This window comes from Bos javanicus, chromosome 12 (assembly GCF_032452875.1).
Source record: "Bos javanicus breed banteng chromosome 12, ARS-OSU_banteng_1.0, whole genome shotgun sequence".
Classification (NCBI taxonomy): Eukaryota; Metazoa; Chordata; class Mammalia; order Artiodactyla; family Bovidae; genus Bos; species Bos javanicus.
The window spans coordinates 16,308,609-16,328,607 of NC_083879.1; the positions used below are offsets into that span (position 1 = coordinate 16,308,609).

Below are 19,999 nucleotides of genomic sequence, written 5' to 3' on the forward strand. Positions count from 1 at the left end.
TTGTTTTTTCTGACTGTATAGAGCTTCTCCATCTTTGGCTGCAAAGAATATAATCAATCTGATTTTGGTGTTGACCATCTGGTGATGTCCATGTGTAGAGTCTTCTCTTGTGTTGTTGGAAGACGGTGTTTGCTATAACATCTATTGACTTCTGTTATTGTACCATCTTTGTGAGTTTGCACTTTCAATCACAAGTCACTATTATTTTAACTGGCTGTAAAGTTAATAGCACAAATGAACAAAGTGTTATTTGGGGAATCAAGTGATTAGGGGAAAGAAGAGAAAATTACAGGAAGAGGGGTATATACCAACCGTATATATACAAGTCAGACAACACATAGGCGAAAACAGGGCACACCATTCTTTCATAAACTTAATACGAAGATACGAAATATGAAGATAAATGATGGAGAAATTACCTTGTATGTTGTAGTAACATTCTGCAGAATTTGAACTTGCCTGGAGGTTCTAGGAAGAGCAGATAAAACCTGGCCCCTGGGAGAAAAACACACACAGGATTTTGAGGTTATGTAAAAAATGAAAATAAGATAAATTATATAGGGAAGGGATTCTAGGTAATTACGAAAAGGAAACAAAATATTGAAATAAAAGAGGATCTCACCATAGATTTTTAAATAAGCTAGATTTTGCTTCACTCTAGGTGGAGAAATAGGAACCAAGTTTACCCTTCCTCCTACCTGAAAACTAATATATATGTGTGCATACATATACCCACACATGTAAAACAATGCACTCAAGAAATTGAACATATAAAACATGATGAAACACAATTTCCTGTATGGGGTCCTGGAACAGAACAGTGGAGAAACTGGTGAAATCTAAATAAAGCATGCAGTTTAGTTAATAGTAGAGTACCCATGTTGGTTTCCAAGTTTTGACAAATAATACCATGATGATATAAAATGCTAACATTAGGTGAAACTTGGTGCAGTGTATACAAAAACTCTCTAATATCTTTGCAACCTTTCTGTAACTCTAAAAATATTTCAGATAAAATTTTAATTAAAAATTAAAACAAAAACGTGTATCAGGAACTCTAGAAGCTCAAAAGGTTACGATAACTTCTGCTTGTCACTATTAGGAAAGGCTCCATGGAAGAGGCAACTGGGTAAGTTAGCAGTTGAAAGGCAGGCTGGCAGAAGACAAAAGGGCATTGTTTGGGAGATGGAAAGATGTTTATTCTTGCCAAGTGTAGGATTTAAGTGTTTAGGGCAAGAGAATAATGGTAGCCAAACAGAAGTGAATTTGGAAACTTACGTTCATTCTCCCCTAGAGAAGTTTTCCAATGCACAGTGAGAAATTTAGCCTTTATCTTGTAGGCAATTAGGAGTTAGGAAACTGATATCATGTGACATGTGATTTGTAAGACTAATTTTGACAACAGGGTGGAGGATGGTTTATTTTGAAAAGCCTGATTAAAGGATTCTAAATTCTAGAAATAAATCTATGGAAAGTTGATTATCAAAAGAGATAAAGAGGAGCTCACAGAAACAATAAATTCAGAGGTTTTGTGTCAATTATTGGTACAATTTAAGCATAAGCTCTTCAACCAGTGGTTAAGGGTGTATGTCCAGGGATATGTGTTGCAGGATGATTCATAGTAACAATAACTGGGAACCACATATGTGAGTGCTCCATCATGTGCAACCCTTTGAGACCCCATTAACTGTAGCCCACCAGTTCCTCTGTGCATGGAATTTTCCAGGCAAGAATACTGGAGTGGGTTGCCATTTTCTACTCCAGGGGCATCTTATCGACCCAGGGATTGAACCTGCGTCTCTTGAGTCTTCTGCTTTGGCAGGTGGATTCTTTACTACTTGTGCCACCTGGGAAGTCCAGAAACCACACAAGCACTTATCAGTAAGTGAATTTTTAAATGTTGGTGGTGTCTCCACATTCTAGAATGTTTTGTTGCTGTTATTAAGAGTCAATTTAAAATAGTTAACTTAAGGGATTTCCCTGATAGTCCAGTGGTTAAGACTCTGCATTCCCAATGCAGGGGGCACAGGTTCGATTCCTGGTAGGGGAACTAAGATCCTGCATGCTCCATGGCATGGCCAAATAAATAAATTAAACTAAATAAATAGAACAGTTAACCTAAGGGAGATTTACGTTATTTATTAAGAGACCGAAGAAAGAAATAAGTGGAGAATTGTATTAAATATTATCCCATTTTTGTAAAATAATAAGTTGGAAAGCAAAAATAAAATTATTAAGTGTTGAAAACAGGAGAAAAGTTCTAAACAAATGGACAGCCCGTTGTTAACGTTGATTTGGATGGTGGGGAATGACCACCATCATTGGACTGGGTAGGTAAGTAGAGGGAGCAAATAAAGATTGTTATTAAAAGAAAGGTCTCCATACTTCCACATGAGAGATGATACTCAACTAATGTGAAATTGTACACAGGTATCCTGGTAGCTCAGCTGGTAAGGAATCCACCTGCAATGCAGGAGACCCTGGTTTGACCCTTTCTTGGGTTGGGAAGATCTGCTGGAGAAGGGATAGGCTACCCACACCAGTATTCTTGGGCTTCCCTGATGGCTCAGCTGGTAAAGAATCCACCCGCAATGCAGAAGACCTGCGTTCCATCCCCGGGTTGGGAAGGTCCCCTGGAGAAGGGAACTCCAATATTCTGGCTTGGAGAATTCCATGGACTGTACAGTCCATGGGGTCACAAAGAGTCGGACATGACTTTTTGAGTGACTTTTGCTTTCACATAAATGTATAGAGAAATGCATGAAAGAACAATCACCAGAATGTGATATCTTCTCAGGGTGATGAAATTTCAGTGTTTTTCTTCCTAATTGTATAATTTTCCATATTGTTTACTTCTCTAACCAAAAAGAACTCTTTATTTTTTAATCAGGGGGAAACTACATTAAAAAAGTTACTCTGGCTGTGAAAAAAAACACTACCAAGCTTCTTAACAATGCTGGTGGCCCTCTCACAAGCACATTCTTTATTGTTTTCAAATGTCTCTGGCTCATCACTGGAACATAGTTACTGGTGACTTTCCTAGCCTTCCATAGTACTTTTATTCTGGCATATCCTGCCCTTGGAATTTTTTTTAGTATTTATTTATTTGGCTGCACTGAGTCTTTGCTGCAGCACATGGGATCTTCAGCCTTCAATGCGGCATGCCGGATCTTTAGTTATGGCACGTGGGATCTAGTTTCCTGACCAGGGATGGAACCTGGGCCCCCTTACATTGGGAACACGGAGTCCTAGCTGCTGGACCACCAGGGAAGTCCCATGCCCTAGGAACATTTTGATTCCCCTTTTCAACATCTGCCACAATAGTTCTGACATTCCTGGTTCACTTAGAGCAGGCCATTATTTTCTCCAAGCTTCCAAGAGTCATCCTGGTCGCGTTAGCACCACCTCCCAAGGCTCTAACTAGAATGTCAAATCTAGTATCATGGGCAAATGCAGCCCTTTAGGGATAGAGATCTTTTCTCTTATTAACACACTCAGCACTTGGACACCCAGATCTGTCATGACTTAACCCTAGGTATTAGTTTGGAAACCAGTCGGGGGAGGTAGGAGTAGACGCTGAAGGCTGATGGTCAGAGATGACACTACAGAGAGAAGTCCTGATAGCAACGGGGATGATGAGATTGCTTTGCTTTAAAGCCAGGTGGCAGTGCTTAACCGGCTGTAACACGCTGGACACAATTATTATAAAAAGCAGCAAGGTCAGAGTGGTACCCAGAGGGACGTGACCCTCAGAAAACTGGAATTAGTTAAGAGAACACAGAGTTCTTAAGGGCAAGAAAGAGGGCAGCCAACAAAGGTATTGCTCAATCTTTACAGTCGAAAGAAGTCAGGGAGGGTGTCAGTGGCTAAGGACAGTTGAACTAGTCAAAACGCTCAATCCACTGTCCAGCTCCCAGGCCTGGGCCACTTCTTAGCCCAGGATCTCTTGCCTGAGGGAGGAGTCAGGTCCGCACAAAGAAAGACCTGCTGCGGTAGAGAGAACGTGCTTCCTCAGTCCTTTCCGAAAGAAAGCTATGGCTGTTTACTCAGGTCACTCTGTCCACTGGGAAAGAGGAATAGTTACGCATGCGGAGGTGGGGTTTTTTTTTTTTTTTCCTTTTCTTATTGGAGTCTATTCGCTTTACAATACTGTGTTATTTTCTCCTGTACAGCAAAGTGAATCAGCTATTATGTACACATATACCCCTCTTTTTTTTTGGATTTCCTTTCCATGTAGGTCACCAGAGACCACCGAGTAGTTCCCTGTGTTACACAGTAGGTTCTCATTAGACCAACCATCCTGACATCTTTACGGTTGATGTCTTTAAGAATCTGTCATGAAGGCACAGCTGAGGCCCTTGTTAAGACTGCATCACAGTTCAATTCCTCCTCAGCTCGTATCTCCTTCCTTTATTCCTCCACACATGTTGCCCCTGAGATCCTATTCCAGTATATTCCCTACATGCTAATCTCTATCTCAGAGCCTGCTTCCTGGGGAAACTAACCCACAGAAGTACAAATGCCTACTGTGCGAGATAAAACATGAAAAATTGCTATACAAATGGTATCAATACTCTGCTATAAGAATGTAACATCCGAAGTTACTGTTGCCTGGGGTAGTCAGAGGATGGAGACATTCTGAGCTGGACTTTTGAAATAGGTAGGATTTGACTGGTGAATGGGCAGTGAATGGCCTAACACTAAGACAGATGGAATTTTGGCAAGTGAACTGGAGATGAAATGGTGTTAAGTGCTGATGCGTAAGTGGAAACAAAATCAGAGTTCAAAGAACGGCATGTGACCCAGGAGGGCAGGAATATGGGGCGCACGTTGGGATATACCAGGAAATATAACCAGGATAAATGGGCAGCCTAGGATCTGATCACTGAAGGTCTTAAATCCTGGGTACCATTTTGGAAGTTTGAACAAAAAAGTGACCAAATCAAAGATTTCTTTTGAAGTGAAGTATAAAGAAGTGGGCTTCCCTTGTTGCTCAGCTGGTAAAAAATCCGCCTGCAATGCTGGAGGCCTTGGTTCGATTCCTGGTTGGGAAGATCCCCTGGAGAAGGGAACGGCTACCCACTCTAGTATTCTGGCCTGGAGAATTTCATGGACTATATAGTCCATGGGGTCACAAAGAGTCGGACATGACTGAGCAACTTTCACTTTCATAAAAAAGTAGGGATATGTCCTGAGGAAAAAGAACAAAGCTGGAGGCACAATCCTCTCAGACTGCAGACAATACTATATGAAAAGATGAAAAGACACCCTACCGACTAGGAGAAAATACATGCAAAAATAGCAACAGACAAGGGGTTAATTTATAAAACATACAAACAGCTCATATAGCTTGATATTAAAAAAACCAAACAACCCAATCAAAAAGTGAGCAGAAGACCTGAATAGACATTTCTCCAAAGGAGACATACAGATGGCCAACAGGCACAGGAAAAGATACTCATGTGAAATAAAATTAATTTTTTATGGCAGGACAGGAAAAATTTAAACATAAAAATTTTCTCTGTTCTTTGGCCTCCTCTCTCCCCCATACCTTTCATCTGAATTACCCCCAATCAGGAGACATGCCTGTCTAAAGAGCAACATACTCCTAACATCAGTAAGACAACTCCTTAAAAGATAACACTCCTTGATCTTATAAGGGTCACGATGATGCATAGATCTGGATTTTGTAAACTGTCAGTAATATGTCATTTAATAGTCAACCCTCTATCTCAAAAGAAACTTATATTTAATATAACCGTGCCTTAACTTCTAACAGATGGACCATCCTCCAAGCTCTCTGAGATGCTCTTCCCAGGTTATAATACTCAACTTGGCTCAAATAAAATGTTTTGTTTCTTTCTTAGATCAAAGAGATTAATTTTTCTTCAACACTCAGCATTGCTCATTATTTAAAAAATGAAAAGCAAAACTACAGTGAGTCATCACTTCACACCTGTCCGATGGCTCTCATGGTAAAGTCTATAAACAAATGCTGGAGAAGGTATGGAGAAAAGGGAACCCTCCTGCACTCTTGGTGGGAATGTAAATTGGTGCAGCCATGAAGGAAAATAGTATGGAAGTTCTTTTACAAACTAAAAATAGAAGTATTATATGATTCAAGATTTCCACTTCTATGCATATAACCGGAAAAGATGAAAAGTCTAATTTGAAAAGAGATATATGTATTACAATGTTCATAGCAGCACTAAGCTAAGATATGGAAGCAACCTAAGTGTGCATCACCAGATAGATAAAGAACATGTGATACACACACACACACACTGGCTTCCCTCCCTGGTGGCTCAGCAGTAAAGAATCTGCCTGCCAATGCAAGAGACACAGGAGATGTGGGTTCAGTCTCTGGGTTGGGAAGATCCCCTGGAGGAAGTAACGGCAACCTATTCCAGTATTCTTGCCTGGGAAATCACATAGCCAGAGGTGCCTGGCGGGCTATAGCCCATGCCATCTCAAAGAGTCCAACACGACTTAGCGACTAAACAACAAACAACATACACACACAAAGGAATATTACTCAGTAGTACAGAAAGAATGAAATATTGCCATTTACACCAACATGGATTGACATAGAGATTATCATACTGAGTGAAATAAGTCAGACAGGGAATATGATATCATTTATATGTGGAATCTAAAAAATAACGCAAATGAATTTATTTGCAAAGCAGAAACAGACTCACAGATGGAAAACAAAGGGGGTTTTGTTTTCCCTTTGTTAACCGTCCCTTATGGTTACCAAAGGGGGACGGGTGGGAGGAGGGATAAATTAGGAGTATGGAATAAACAGATACACACTGCTGCATATAAAACAAATAAACAACAAGGATTTAGTGCATAGCACAGAGAACTATATCCAATGTCTTGTCATAACCTATAAACTAGGAATCTGAAAAATATGTAATGTATAACTGAATCACTTTGCTATACATGCAAAATTAACACAATATTGTAAAATCAACTATACTTCAATTAAAAACAGGATGTGAGGATTTGTATAATTAAATCATTATACTTTTAGAATTTACTTCTAAATTTTAAAATGAAATTCCTTACAAGTTAACCTAACAATGAAATACAATGCCTTACAAAACAACGAGCTCTTCATTATTGGAACAGAGGTTGAATTGCAGTTCCATGTAAAGGAAATTTTGTGTTGACTAGAAGATAAGATGCTTGGGCATTTTTAAATGTATTAAGGGACAAGAAAGTACTAAAATGAGTCAACAAAAGGAAAAATAAAAAATGTGGAGGAGTACAATGATGGGGGTATAAATTTACCATTAATATGTAACACCAGCCATTAATATGTAATTACCATAATACCACTAATATAACAATACATCCAAGTTCCAGTTGTGGTGAGCTGGACTCTTCCTATCTCCAGTTTGACCAAAGGGCAATGCAGCAGAATCAAATAATGAGATGGGGTCAGTCAGATGCTATGTAGCCCAGGCCCCAGGCACAGAAACTGGTCTTAACCGGACAGTCTAGCTGGGTTTTGTCAACAGGACGCTAGGAAGGCCCACAACAAAACCAGACTGAACAGGCCAGATCCTAGATAGAGGGCAAAATAGGCTAAAGGCTGTCCTGGCCTTGATTTCTCTCTGAGTTTGTTTCAGAAGTACTGGAGTTCGGCAGAGGTGCTTTGCAGCTGTGTTTTGAGACATACAAGGGTCAACCACTTCCAACTAGCTCTGACTTGACCACAAGAACATGCCCACGCAGATAAAGTCCTGGAGTTAACTTTGCTTCATCACCGTGCTTAGATCTCCACTGGAAGGGGGTCTTTGTACTCTGCTGGCACAATTCTTGCTGGGTTCAAAGGAGTATTAGATTGCACGAGGGCTGGCACTGGAATTCTCCACCCAGGGAATTCTCCGCCCACTTCCTTGAGCCCTAATAACCAGGCTGCCTCTTAACCCTTAAATTCCCGTACTCCCCTCCCTTGAGAGAGAAAGTACCTTTGGAGTTTGAGTTCTCTTTCTCCATCCTCTGACCATTGAATAAAGGCCTGTCTTGCTTGCATCAAACTCAGGTTCATCATTGGCAACAGGAACCAGAGCAGGGAAAGAGCTTCCTGACCCAGCCAGACTTCCTGTTCAGCCAGACTTCAAGATGGGGGCCTTTCGTCTCATTTAGTAATGAGAGCACTTTATGTCGAGCCTTCCATTTTTGAAAATCCATTTCCTGGCTCTGTGCCCCCTTACTTAGAGACCAGGAAAAGTGGTCATAGGGGAGAGAGAAGGAGGATTTGTGAAAATAGTTCTGTCAACTACAAATTGGCACTTGCCAAGGGTGCTTGCCATCTATTTCTATAAGCATGAAATCAGGTGCTGCTGACCTTCAACCCCTGCGAAGGGAGTTCAGGGTGGAGAGGAGAAATGAGGCAAACTGGAAAAATGGTCAGGACAGGCCTTCAGATGGTTAGACGTTCTCCAGACCAGATTTAAGAGCCCAGTTCTTGTATCTCCTCATATCTAAAAAAGCATCAAAATATTTCATGGCAACAGCTGCTCCTCATGACTAGCAAAGGCTTCACAAAACCAGCAGAAATCTGGAAAAAATATGTGCCTGATTGCATGTATTTCCACTTCACCAAAAATCACAGATACACTGAACTCCACCCCCTACCCCCCACCCCACCTATTTGGAGCAGTTTCTCAGAGCTCTCTGGGGTGCTGTGTCCTGGGCTGCAGTCCTCATTGTGCCCCCCTAAAAACTTAACTTGAGACTCTCACATTGTGCATTTATTTTTAAGTTGACATTCTTTGCAACAAGTTGCTGTGATTCTCTCAATTCCCACTCTCCCAAAGGGATAAAGTTTGGGGGTGTTACTTCCTTCAACTCAGCCTAGTAGGGAGGATGATGGGCCAGCCCTCAAGTTTATAGACAGAAGGACTGGTGCCTGAGAAAGCTAAATCTGAGAAAAGCTAAACCTGCAAAGGCTGGCCTCCAGTTGTCTATGTGTGCATGCTCAGTTGCTTCAATCATGTCCTACTCTTTCTGACCCCATGGACCATAGCCCTCCAGGCTGCTCTGTCCATGGGATTCTCCACGTAAGAATATTGGAGTGGGTTACCATGCTCTCCTCCAGGGGATCTTCCAGACCCAGGGATCGAACCCACATCTCCTGCATCTCCTGCACTGCAGGTGGATTCTTTACTGCTGAGCCAAAAGGGTCCAGGTTGGTAAATAAAATCCAAAGAAAAATCACTTCATGGGATGCAGTTTTTGCTCATATGCCATCCAATAGTGCCAACCTAAAGGTGCGGTGAGATCTTACAGCGGCAAGAATCTGGAGGTAAAAGCGAGATTCTTAGAATTGAAGAGGGAATCACAACTGACTAGAAACAGGTAACTTTATCCTGTAGAGGGTGATACAATTAACATCACCATGCGAAGTTGTTAGAGCTGAAGATTAATCAAGGGTTCATTACAGAATTTAGGATTATTGTTCCCATTCACATTTTGCTATGTTAGGTTTTTGTTCCAACCTTGTATCCCTGGTGGCTCAGATGGTAAAGAATCTACCTGCAGTGCAGCAGACAAGGGTTTGATCCCTGCGTCGGGAAGATCCCCCGGAGAAGGAAATCGGAATCCACTCCAGTATTCTTGCCTGGAAAATCCCATGGACAGAGAAGCCTGGCGCACTTCAGTCCATGGGGTTGCAAAAAGTCAGACATGACTGAGCCAATAACACACACAGTGTATATTATAAGTGAAAAAATTTCAAAAATGACACATCGTGAAATTTTAAGTGAAGAAGAATTTTTTGGTGAATTTTATGCATATCCTTTCTCTGATTGTCCAAGCAACATGTATACTAATGAAGATGATAATTCTTCAGAAGATAGTTCTGATTCAGACAATGTGAATATTAGACCACAAAAAGACAAAAAACCTTAGTGACTGATTCTGATAAAGAAAGTGAAAATGAAGCTCACAGTGCTGAAGAATGCTCCTTTACTTCTATGGAAGAGTGGATTGAAGACAATATTTCACAAAAATTAGACACCACAGGTGTGTCAGGCATAACTATTGAATGTAATAACCTGCAAAATGTTAGTAGATTAACAGAATTAATTTTTGGCTGGCCAAAAGAAAAATCACCATAGGTGTGCATTTCTGCAAAAATCTCCCAGTCAATAATTAAGAGAGGGCTAAAAAGCCATAGAATTTTCTAACTTTCCATGGAAGGGCAGGGAAAGGTTACTCTGCCATGTAGAATATGTTGGGGGGAATGGGAGATGAAAAATAAAGATATGTTTTGATGAAATCTCTGAAGGGATAGAGTTACAGGATTTAAGCAATAATTATTTGGTGGTGGGGGAAGGCTTGCATCAAAAATAGAGTGAAAAATACAAGCACAGTGAAACAGCAGGTCACTTTAAACCAAGGCTCAAAGACAACTCAAATTGCTCATGACAAGTAGCAGTCCTGAGGTTGAAACTCAACCTTCCAGCTCCTGAGTTTTAATACCTAGGCAACATTTCCTGCTTTTTCAACTGTTCATGGAACAACAGACTGTTTCCAAACTGGGAAAGGAGTACCTCAAGGCTGTATATTGTCACCCTGCTTATTTAACTTATATGCAGAGTACATCACGCGAAATGCTGGGCTAGATGAAGCACAAGCTGGAATCAAGATTGCTGGGAGAAATATCAATAACCTCAGATACGCAGATGACACCACCCTTAAGACAGAAAGTGAAGAAGAACTAAAGAGCCTCTTGATGAAAGTGAGAGAGGAGAGTGAAAAAGATGGCTTAAAGCTCAACATTCAGAAAACTAAGATCATGGCATCCAGTCCCATCCTTTCATGGCAAATAGATGGGGAAACAATGGAAACAGTAACAGACTTTATTTTGGGGGGCTCCAAAATCACTGCAGAGGGTGACTGCAGCCATGAAATTAAAAGACTCTTGCTCCCTGGAAGAAAAGCTATGACCAACGTAGATAGCATATTACAAAGCAGAGACATTATTTTGCCAATGAAGGTCCATCTAGTCAAAGCTATGGTTTTTCCAGTGGTCATGTATGGATGTGAGAGTTGGACTATAAAGAAAGCTGAGCACTGACGAATTGATGCTTTTGAACTGTGGTGTTGGAGAAGACTCTTGAGAGTCCCTTGGACTTCAGGGAGATCCAACCAGTCCATCCTAAAGGAAATCAGTCCTGAATATTCATTGGAAGGGCTGATGCTGAAGCTGAAACTCCAATACTTGGCCACCTGATGTGAAGAACTGACTTATTGGAAAAGACCCTGATGCTGGGAAAGATCGAAGGCAGGAGGAGAAGGGATGACAGAGGATGAGATGGTTGGATGGCATCGCTGACTCAATGGACATGAGTTTGAGCAGGCTCTGGGAGTTGGTGATGGACAGGGAAGCCTGGTGTGTTGCAGTCCATGGGGTCGCAAAGAGTCGGACACATGGAGTGACTGAATTGAACTGAACTGAACTGCTGAGTCCCCTCTAAGAATATGATTATGCTGCTCAAGGTCTGTCCTGTGTATGGTTTACAGGGATGGTTCACACTTGCCTTAGCTCTGAAAGATTGTTTTGTAATTTAAAAAGCTGGTGAGATGCCTCTGAACAGCAGAACATAGCCCAAGGCTGCAATTTTGTTTTCAGCATTACAGCATTTTAAAGCTACTAGTGCCCTGTTCCCTAAGATGAAAATAATATATCAGTGGGAGCTAAGTGAAAGAGAACAAGCTGGTCTCCAGGTGGCAGATAGTATATGAAGTCAACAGAAGGAACACTTCCTCTCGTCTATTAATAATTCAAAAGCCCTCTAATCCTCAACCCTTCTTCACTCTCCAATTCATTGTCCTTCTTTTCTTCCTACTTCTTTTCATTTCCTCTTTCCAGATAAATAGCCTCAGCTGACTGCCTGCACTTAGGTAATCAGAACACAATGCAATTAACGACTGTTTACAAGATTCTTGCTAGTATTTTATTTTTACCCTTTATAGTGTTTGGCCTTTAAAAGCAAGTGAATATGGAGACCTTTTTTTTTTTTTTTGGCTGCCTTTCTCTTTGGCATATGGTATTTATGCCTTTAAAACTTTTTTTGTTTCCGTTCCAGAGCATTTCACTGATGAGATTTATCAAAACACACCTACAAATCAGCCACTCAGACATTGCCTGAACACTAAGCATTATTAGGAAAATGATCATGCCAAGAAAATGATAACAAAGAGCAGGTTTAGAAAAAAGCCAGACCTCTAGCTCTTTTTAGGAGGGGTTATATATTTTACCCCCAGAAATAATTCATCCAAGTCTGTCACCCTGAATAAAATTAGATTTTTCTTTTAGCTTCAGTAATAGACAATTCCTAGAAGAGTGATGCTCAGAAACATTTGGTAAAAAAAATTATTTTTACTCAGAATCAAGATTTGTGATTTCATTTCTAGTGGAGGAATGGAACCCAAGAATCAGATACGCATCTGCCTACAAAGCTGCAGTTCCTCCCTCCCCCAATACTTGGGGACCTGCATGGTAGGCACAAAATATTCAGTGTTGTCAATATAATATAATTTGATTAAGACATAGTCATAGTCTCTTCCCTCTTTTCAAGCATAAGTATCAATCACACTCTTGAGAGTCCCTTGGACAGCAAGAGGATAAAACCAGTCAATCCTAAAGGAAATCAGTCCTGAATATTCACTGGAAGGACTGATGCTGAAGCTCCAATACTTTGGCCACCTGGTGTGCAGAGCCGACTCATTGGAAAAGCCCCTGATGCTGGGAAAGACTGAAGGCAGGAGGAGAAGGGGATGACAGAGGACGAGATGGATGGATGGCGTTCCCGACTCAATGGACATGAGTTTAAGCAAACTCTGGGAGATGGTGAAGGACAGGGAAGGCTGGCTTGCTGCAGTCCATGGGGTTACAGAGTCAGACACAACCTAGGAACTGACCAACAGCCAATCAGATGTTAAAGTATATGGTTGGCCATAAGCTTTGTTTGGATTTTTTAAAAACAACTTATAGGAAAACCTGAACAAATTTTCTGGCCAAACCAAAGCAAAGAAAAAAACAAAAAAAGTAAGAACAGCCATGTATGAGGGAATTTTCCTCATTCATTTACTACTTTCTTTCAGTGTATTTCTTTAATATTTAGTCCTACTGAACTATTATAAACTTACTCATTTTGTAAAAACATGGTCAAGCTTTGGTATATCTTGCTAATGTCTGTCTTACCAAGGAGTTAAGTTCACTCTAGGCTACAGATGGGGGTCTGTAGGTGAGCCCACCAAACTCTGCCACAGCCAGCGGTGATGATGCTTGTCCTAGGCGGGGCTGGGCTGGGCTAAAAGTGTAAAGTGAAGTGAAAGAGTTAGTCACTCAGTCATGTCCATTCTTTCCCCATGGACTATAGTCCACCAGGTTCCTCTGTCCATGTGATTCTCCAGGCAGGAATCCTGGAGTGGGTTGCCATTCCCTTCTCCAGAGGATCTTCCTGACTCAGAGATTGAACCTAGGTCTCCTTCATTTCAGGCAGATTCTTTACTGTCTGAGCCACCTGAGAAGCCCTAAGGTCACCATCATACCTGCTGCCGTAGACCCCCAACACTAGCCCGTCTCCCAGGCTACCTTCCAGACCAACCGTCTGTGCCGTCTCACTGTGACTAAATCTGACCTCTTCAAATTGGCTCTCTTCCTAATTTCTGTAATTTTTAGAGGCAGTGCTACGCAGTAAAAAGAGTTGAAATGATGAAAAAATGGGATTGAGTCCAAACTGTACGTTTATTGCTTGATATGGGGCCAATGTTCTTCTCCCAGGAGGCCTATTTTCCTCCTCTGTAGAATGTCAGGGAAACTATCCCTGGAGTGGAGGATTTGGGGGGTTTAACAGGATAACATTCCCAAGGGCCTATCCTAGTGCCTGGGACAACACAGAAGCTAAATCCTCGTGCACTTCCTCCCCTTTCCCTCTCTGGGAATGATGCTGCCGTTGCCTACAGTATCCAGGTTGGATGTGTTGATAGCAGTTCTTCTATCCCTCTCCTTTACCCAAGTAATATCCAATTACCTGGATAAACTATATCCTTTACCCAAGTAATTCAATATTCAAACTAGCAAGAACCTTAGAAATCATAGCCATCTCATTTCTTGATACTACATAGAGATATAAGGAACCAATTACCCTAGCAATTTGACTTCTGTGTCAATTTCTTAACAATCCTTCTTTGGTGGTGGAATTTGTTACTTGACACTTGGTGATCAGAAAAATAAACCCCATTGAAAAATGGGCAGAAGACCTAAACAGACATTTCTCCAAAGAAGACATACAGATGGCCAATAAATACATGAAAAGATGCTCAACATTGCTCATTAATAGAGAAATGCAAATCAAAACTATAATGAAGTATCACCTCACACCAATCAGAATGGGCATCATCAAAAAAAATCTACAAACAATAAATGCTGGAGAGGATGTGAAGAAAAGGGGACCGTCTTGCATTGTTGGTAGGAATGTAAACTGATACAGCCATTATGGAGATTTCTTTAAAAACTAGGAATAGATCTACTATACGTTCATGCTCAGTCGGTTCAGTTGTGTCCTGCTCTATGACTCAGCAACTCTGCTGCTGCTGCTGCTAAGTCGCCTCAGTCGTATCCAACTCTGTGTGACCCCATAGACGGCAGCCCACCAGGCTCCCCGTCCCTGGGATTCTCCAGGCAAGAACACTGGAGTGGGTTGCCATTTCCTTCTCCAATGCATGAAAGTGAAAAGTGAAAGTGAAGTCGCTCAGTCGTATCGGACCCTCAGTGACCCCATGGACTGCAGCCTACCAGGCTCCTCCGTCCATGGGATTTTCCAGGCAAGAGTACTGGAGTGGGGTGCCATTGCTTTCTCCACCAGCAATTCTACTACTGGGCATATACCCTGAGAAAACCACAATTCTAAAAGACACATATACCCCAATGTTTATTGCAGTGATATTTACAGTAGCCAAGATACGGAAGCAACCTAGATATCCATTGACAGATGAATGGATAAAGAAGTTGTGGCACACTTAAATAATGGAGTATTACTCAGTTATAAAAGGGGACAGATTTGAGTCAGTTGTAGTGAAGCAGATGAACCTAGAACCTCTTATACAGAGTGAAGTAAATCAGAAAGAAAGAAACAAGTATTGTATGTTAACACATGCATATGGAATCTAGAAAACAGTACTGATGAACCTAGCAGAGAACAGACTTAGCGGACACAGCAGGGGAAGGTGAGGGTCAGATGAATTGAGAGAGTATCATTAACATGCTGCTGCTGCTGCTGCTAAGCCATTGCCTTCTCCGATCATTAACATATATACACTATTATGTGTAAGATAGATAGTGGGAAGTTGCTAAATAACATAGGGAGCCCAGCCTGGCATTCTGTGATGACCTAGAGGGGTGTGTTGAGGGGAAGAGGGGAGGCTGAGGAGGGCAGGGATACACACACACACACACACACACACACATATTTAATTATGATTGATTCCTGTTGTTGTATAGCAGGAACAACACAAAATTGTAAAGCAATTGTCTACCAACTAAAAAAATAAATGAAAAATTTAAAAAGAGAATTCCAAAGGAAATAATATCAATTTTGAAAAGCTTAAAAACTGACTAGTTAATAACAATAGTGTGTATAGCCTCAGAAGTATTTACATCATGTTTATATATGCTAGAGTACTTTTGAGTGGTTTATAGTAGAAAGTCCTAAGGGAATCACTCTGCCAAGCAAAATAAGAACTAGATATGTTCACACATGTGTTCTTATGCCACACCTGTTCTTCCTTTCGTGTTCCATGCTGAACACCCACGCACAACCCAGACCTCCAGTGCGATAACTTTACCCTCTTCCCCTCCCATGTTCCATGTACGAAAATAAATAAATCATCTGCAGTCAACACATCATATATGTGGAGACAAGAAAAATATAAATCATGTGAAGTGTTAAGGTACAAGTAGTTAAATACTTAAAAAAAATCAGAAGACTCAATTTCTTTAATTTGCATAGCTGCTGAATATACATATCATTCAGAGTTTTCTCAGTAATAAAACTAGAGCCAGAAAAGAAAAAAAGACCCTAGATCTAGTGAGAGCCTTATTGTACTGAAATCTACAATTTGGAAGAGCAACATATGGAAAGTTTCAGGAAGAGGTGACCTTCAGACTCGAATGTTTTGCTCCCTAGCCCAGGGCACTGACTAGATTCCAGGAGGGTCAAGCAAATGGGGAAAACAACCCACCACCACCTAGGAGCCCAGCGGATTACCTCTGAAAGGCGAAGGCATGCTCCCCACAGAACAGGACGGTGGCGACAAGGACTCCCAAGCTATAAAGCTTCATCCCCACAGCAACTCGCTATAAAACCAAACTCTCCGAAGAGAAGGGTCCAGATAGCTGGTTACACAAGAGCCTTCTTTACACACTGGTTAAACTGTAATGGCCTGTTCCCTCTCGTTTCTGTGATCAATCGACCTCACTTCCATTTCCACCCTCAAAGAGAAAGTACGCTGAGTTGTTATTCTCCGTGTAAACCTATCCAGAAAGTCTTCAACTCTTCAGGGGAGATGAGCCAAGAACACAAAAGACCGTAATGTGGCGGAAACATGTCTGCTTTGTTGAAGAACCATAGCCATAGAGTATTGATCCCTGGATCACAGCCCATGCTGGGGGAGGTCCCCTGTGGAGTACTAAGGAGGTCCTCACTCGCTTTTGTCTTTTTCAATATTTTCAACCTAGGCGAAAACACCGAAGGTGAGTTTTTCAAATTTATGACTGAGAAGAAGCACTTGTATGGAAGGTTATAGTATCTCCCTTTGGAGATCCATGGCCTTTCATGCTCTTAAAGTGTGTGAGCGTGAAAGTCGCTCAGTTGTATCTGACTCTTTGCGACCCCGTGGACTATACAGTCCATGGAATTCTCCAGGCCAGACTACTGGAGTGGGTAGCCATTCCCTTCTCCAGGGGATCTTCCCAACTCAGGGATTGAACCTAGTCTCCCGCATTGCAAGCAGATTCTTTACCAGCTGAGCCACCAAGGAAGCCCCAAAACCATCATCTTTGTCTTGGCATGCTGAGGTCTGGGTTCATTTCTTAGCATTATCTTCAAATACAATAATCCATGCTCTGTGTCTGGTTTAGACTCATACTCAATTGAGGTGGGTTTTTTAAAAATGTCAATAGCTATGTAAGTATTTTCCAAGTTTTGCAACTGGCTCTTTTTCACATTTATCCATGTTGTTTTTACATCTGCATTTTAAAGTATCACTTAAAATATTTTATTGTTCAGTAACCAGGTCATGGAAGCAACCTAAATGTCCATCAACAGAGGAATGAATAAAGAAGCTGTGATGTGCATATACATCACAGAATATTACTCAGCCATAAAAAGGAACGGAATTGTGCCATTTGCAGAGATGTGGATGAACCTAGAGTCATACAGGGTGAAGTAAGACAGAAAGAGGAAAACAAATGTCACACATTAAAACATATATGTGGAATCTAGAAAAATGGTAAAGATAAACTTACTTGTAAAGCGGAAATAGAGACACAGACATACAGTACAAATGGATGGATACCAAGGGGGAAGGAGGGATAGGACGGATGGATTGGGATTGGCATATACACACTATTGATACTGTGTATGAAACAGATAAATAAAGTAGATAAGTAATGAGGTAACTGATGAGACTGTATAGCTCAGGGAACTCTACTCCGTGCTCCGTGGTAACCAAAATGGGAAGGAAATCCAAGGAAGAGGGGCGACATGTACGTGTGTGGCTGACTCACTTTGCTGTACAGCAGAAACTGACTCAACGATGTAAAGCAACTATACGCTAATAAAAATTATTTTATTGTTCGATTTTTTATGAATACTGTTTCTTCAGAGCTCTTAACTGAGAATCGTCAGAATACTTATCTTTAAGTCTGTGCCAGGCTGCTCTAGAAGTTTAATTGTATTGGGGATGATTTTATGCTCTGGACTTTGGTTTTATTGGCTGCCTCCCTTAGCATTTGATTTCTTCTGTGTTTTGGAACCTGGGTTTCTAAACTCATTTGGAAGCCTTTTGTTTTCTTTTTCTGTCTTTCTTTCTCTTTGCTCACTCCTCTCTGCTTTGCACAAGTCTTCAAGAAACCCCTGGGCTTCCAAAGGTCTCACAGCGGTTTTCAGAGTCTCTATGCCATGGTAACACTGTGACCTTCAAAGATCCAGTAATCAGTCATGTGACATGACTTAGTCACTGCCTTATTTACTCCTGGTCTAGTTACTTTTTTGTCTCCTACAGACCAGTAGCCATTATAAACTGTCCTAGAAAGCAGTGGGCAATGTCTTTTAAAAATTGGGGTACATACAATGAAATACAGATATTAAGTATATAGTTAGAGCTTCCAAAAAACACGTACCTTGAGTAACCCACACTTCTGTCTGGTATAGAAAATTTTCATGACTTCAGAAAAATTTTGCATATTCCTTCCAATGAATTACTACCCCCCACCCCAACAATAGCTGCTCTGATTAATTTTGCCTGATCTAGAACTTCAAAGAATCATATGTTGTCCTAGTTTCTTTGCGCTACTGAAAAGAAAATACCATGGACTAGGTGGCTTAAACAATAAACACTTTCTCACAGTTCTGGAGGGTGGGAATCCAAGATCAAGGCACAGAGTCAATGTCTGATGAGGATCTGCTTCCTGGCCCCCTTCTTGCTGTATCCTTCTGTGGCAGAAAGAAAGATGGAGAGCTCTCTGGGGTCTCTTTTATAAGGGCACTAACCCCATTTATGGGGGCTCCACCATCATGACTTAATCATCTCCTAAAGACCCCCACATCCAAATACCATCACACTGGGGCTTAGGTTTCAACAAGTAAATGAGGGGCAGGTCGGGGGCAGGGCCACAAACATTCAGTCTACATCACGTGGCATGTACTCTTCTGGGTTAAACTTTCTTCACTCAGGGTATTTAAAAAATTCTTTCATGTTGCTGCATATGCGAGCAATTCATTGCTATTTATTGCTGAGTAATATAACACTGCTTATCCATTTTGCTACTAATGAACATCTGAGATGTTTTCAGCTGGGGACTACTATGGATAGAGTTGCTATGAATATACCTGCACAGAGCTTTTTTGATGGACTAATGTTTTTGTTTCTCTTGCATAAATATTTGGGAAGGGAACTGCTAGGTCAGAGATGCTTAGTTTTACAAGAAACTCCACTGTCTTTTTTCAATGGTTGTATCATTTTACATGCCCCCAACCATATATTGGACTTCCCAGGTGGCTCAGTGGTAAAGAATCCCTCTGCAATGCAGGAGAACTGGGTTCGATCCCTGGGTCAGGAAGATCCCCTAAAGATGGAAATGGCAACCCACTCCAGTATTCTTGCCTGGAGAATCCCTGTGGACAGAGGAGCCTTGCAGGCTACAGTCCATGGGGTCTTAAAGAGTCAGACATGACTAAGTGACTGAACAATAACAACCACCATGTGTCAGAGTTCTAGCTGGTCTCTATCCTTGTTATTTGATGCAGTCTTTTTCATTTTAGCCATTCTAGTAAGTGCACGGTGGTGTCTAGTTTGGGCTTTAAATTAAATTTCTAAGACTGATAATGTTGAGAAACTTTTCTGTGCTTATCGGCCATAATTATATGTGTGTGTGCGTGTGCACGTGCATTCCAATTGTTTGCCAGATTTTTAATCGGATAGTTTGTCTTATCACTGATTCGTAGGAGGTATTTATATACTCTGGACATCTATGGGTGCTACTGGAATGGGTTGGAATACTGGAATGAGTTGCCATGCCCTCCTCCAGGGGATCCTCCTGACCCAGGGGTCAAACCCACGTCTCTTATGTCTCCTGCATTGGCAGGTGGGTTCTTTACCACTAGCGCCACCTGAGAAAGCCCTGGACATCTATCTATGCTGCTGTTGCTGCTAAGTCGCTTCAGTCGTGTCCAACTCCGTGCGACCCCAG

At 41.4% G+C, this 19,999-nt stretch overlaps 1 protein-coding gene and 1 non-coding gene across 3 annotated transcripts in view; one reads left to right on the forward strand and one right to left on the reverse strand.

Moving 5' to 3' along the window:
• Positions 1 to 19,999, reverse strand: part of CPB2 (carboxypeptidase B2) — a 61,254-nt gene extending 41,255 nt beyond the window's left edge. Inside the window, exons 1-2 of one of the 2 annotated variants that reach the window (XM_061434583.1) lie at positions 16,296 to 19,999; positions 420 to 495 (exon numbers count right to left, since the gene is read on the reverse strand). In XM_061434583.1, the coding sequence (XP_061290567.1) occupies positions 420 to 495; positions 16,296 to 16,314 (95 nt within the window). In that variant the 5' untranslated portion in view covers positions 16,315 to 19,999. The remainder of the gene's footprint in view (positions 1 to 419; positions 496 to 16,295) is intronic. The other variant, XM_061434582.1, reaches the window with a different exon arrangement.
• TRNAG-CCC (transfer RNA glycine (anticodon CCC)) lies at positions 1,978 to 2,050 on the forward strand. The gene has a single exon. It is a non-coding gene; the product is annotated as a tRNA-Gly (tRNA).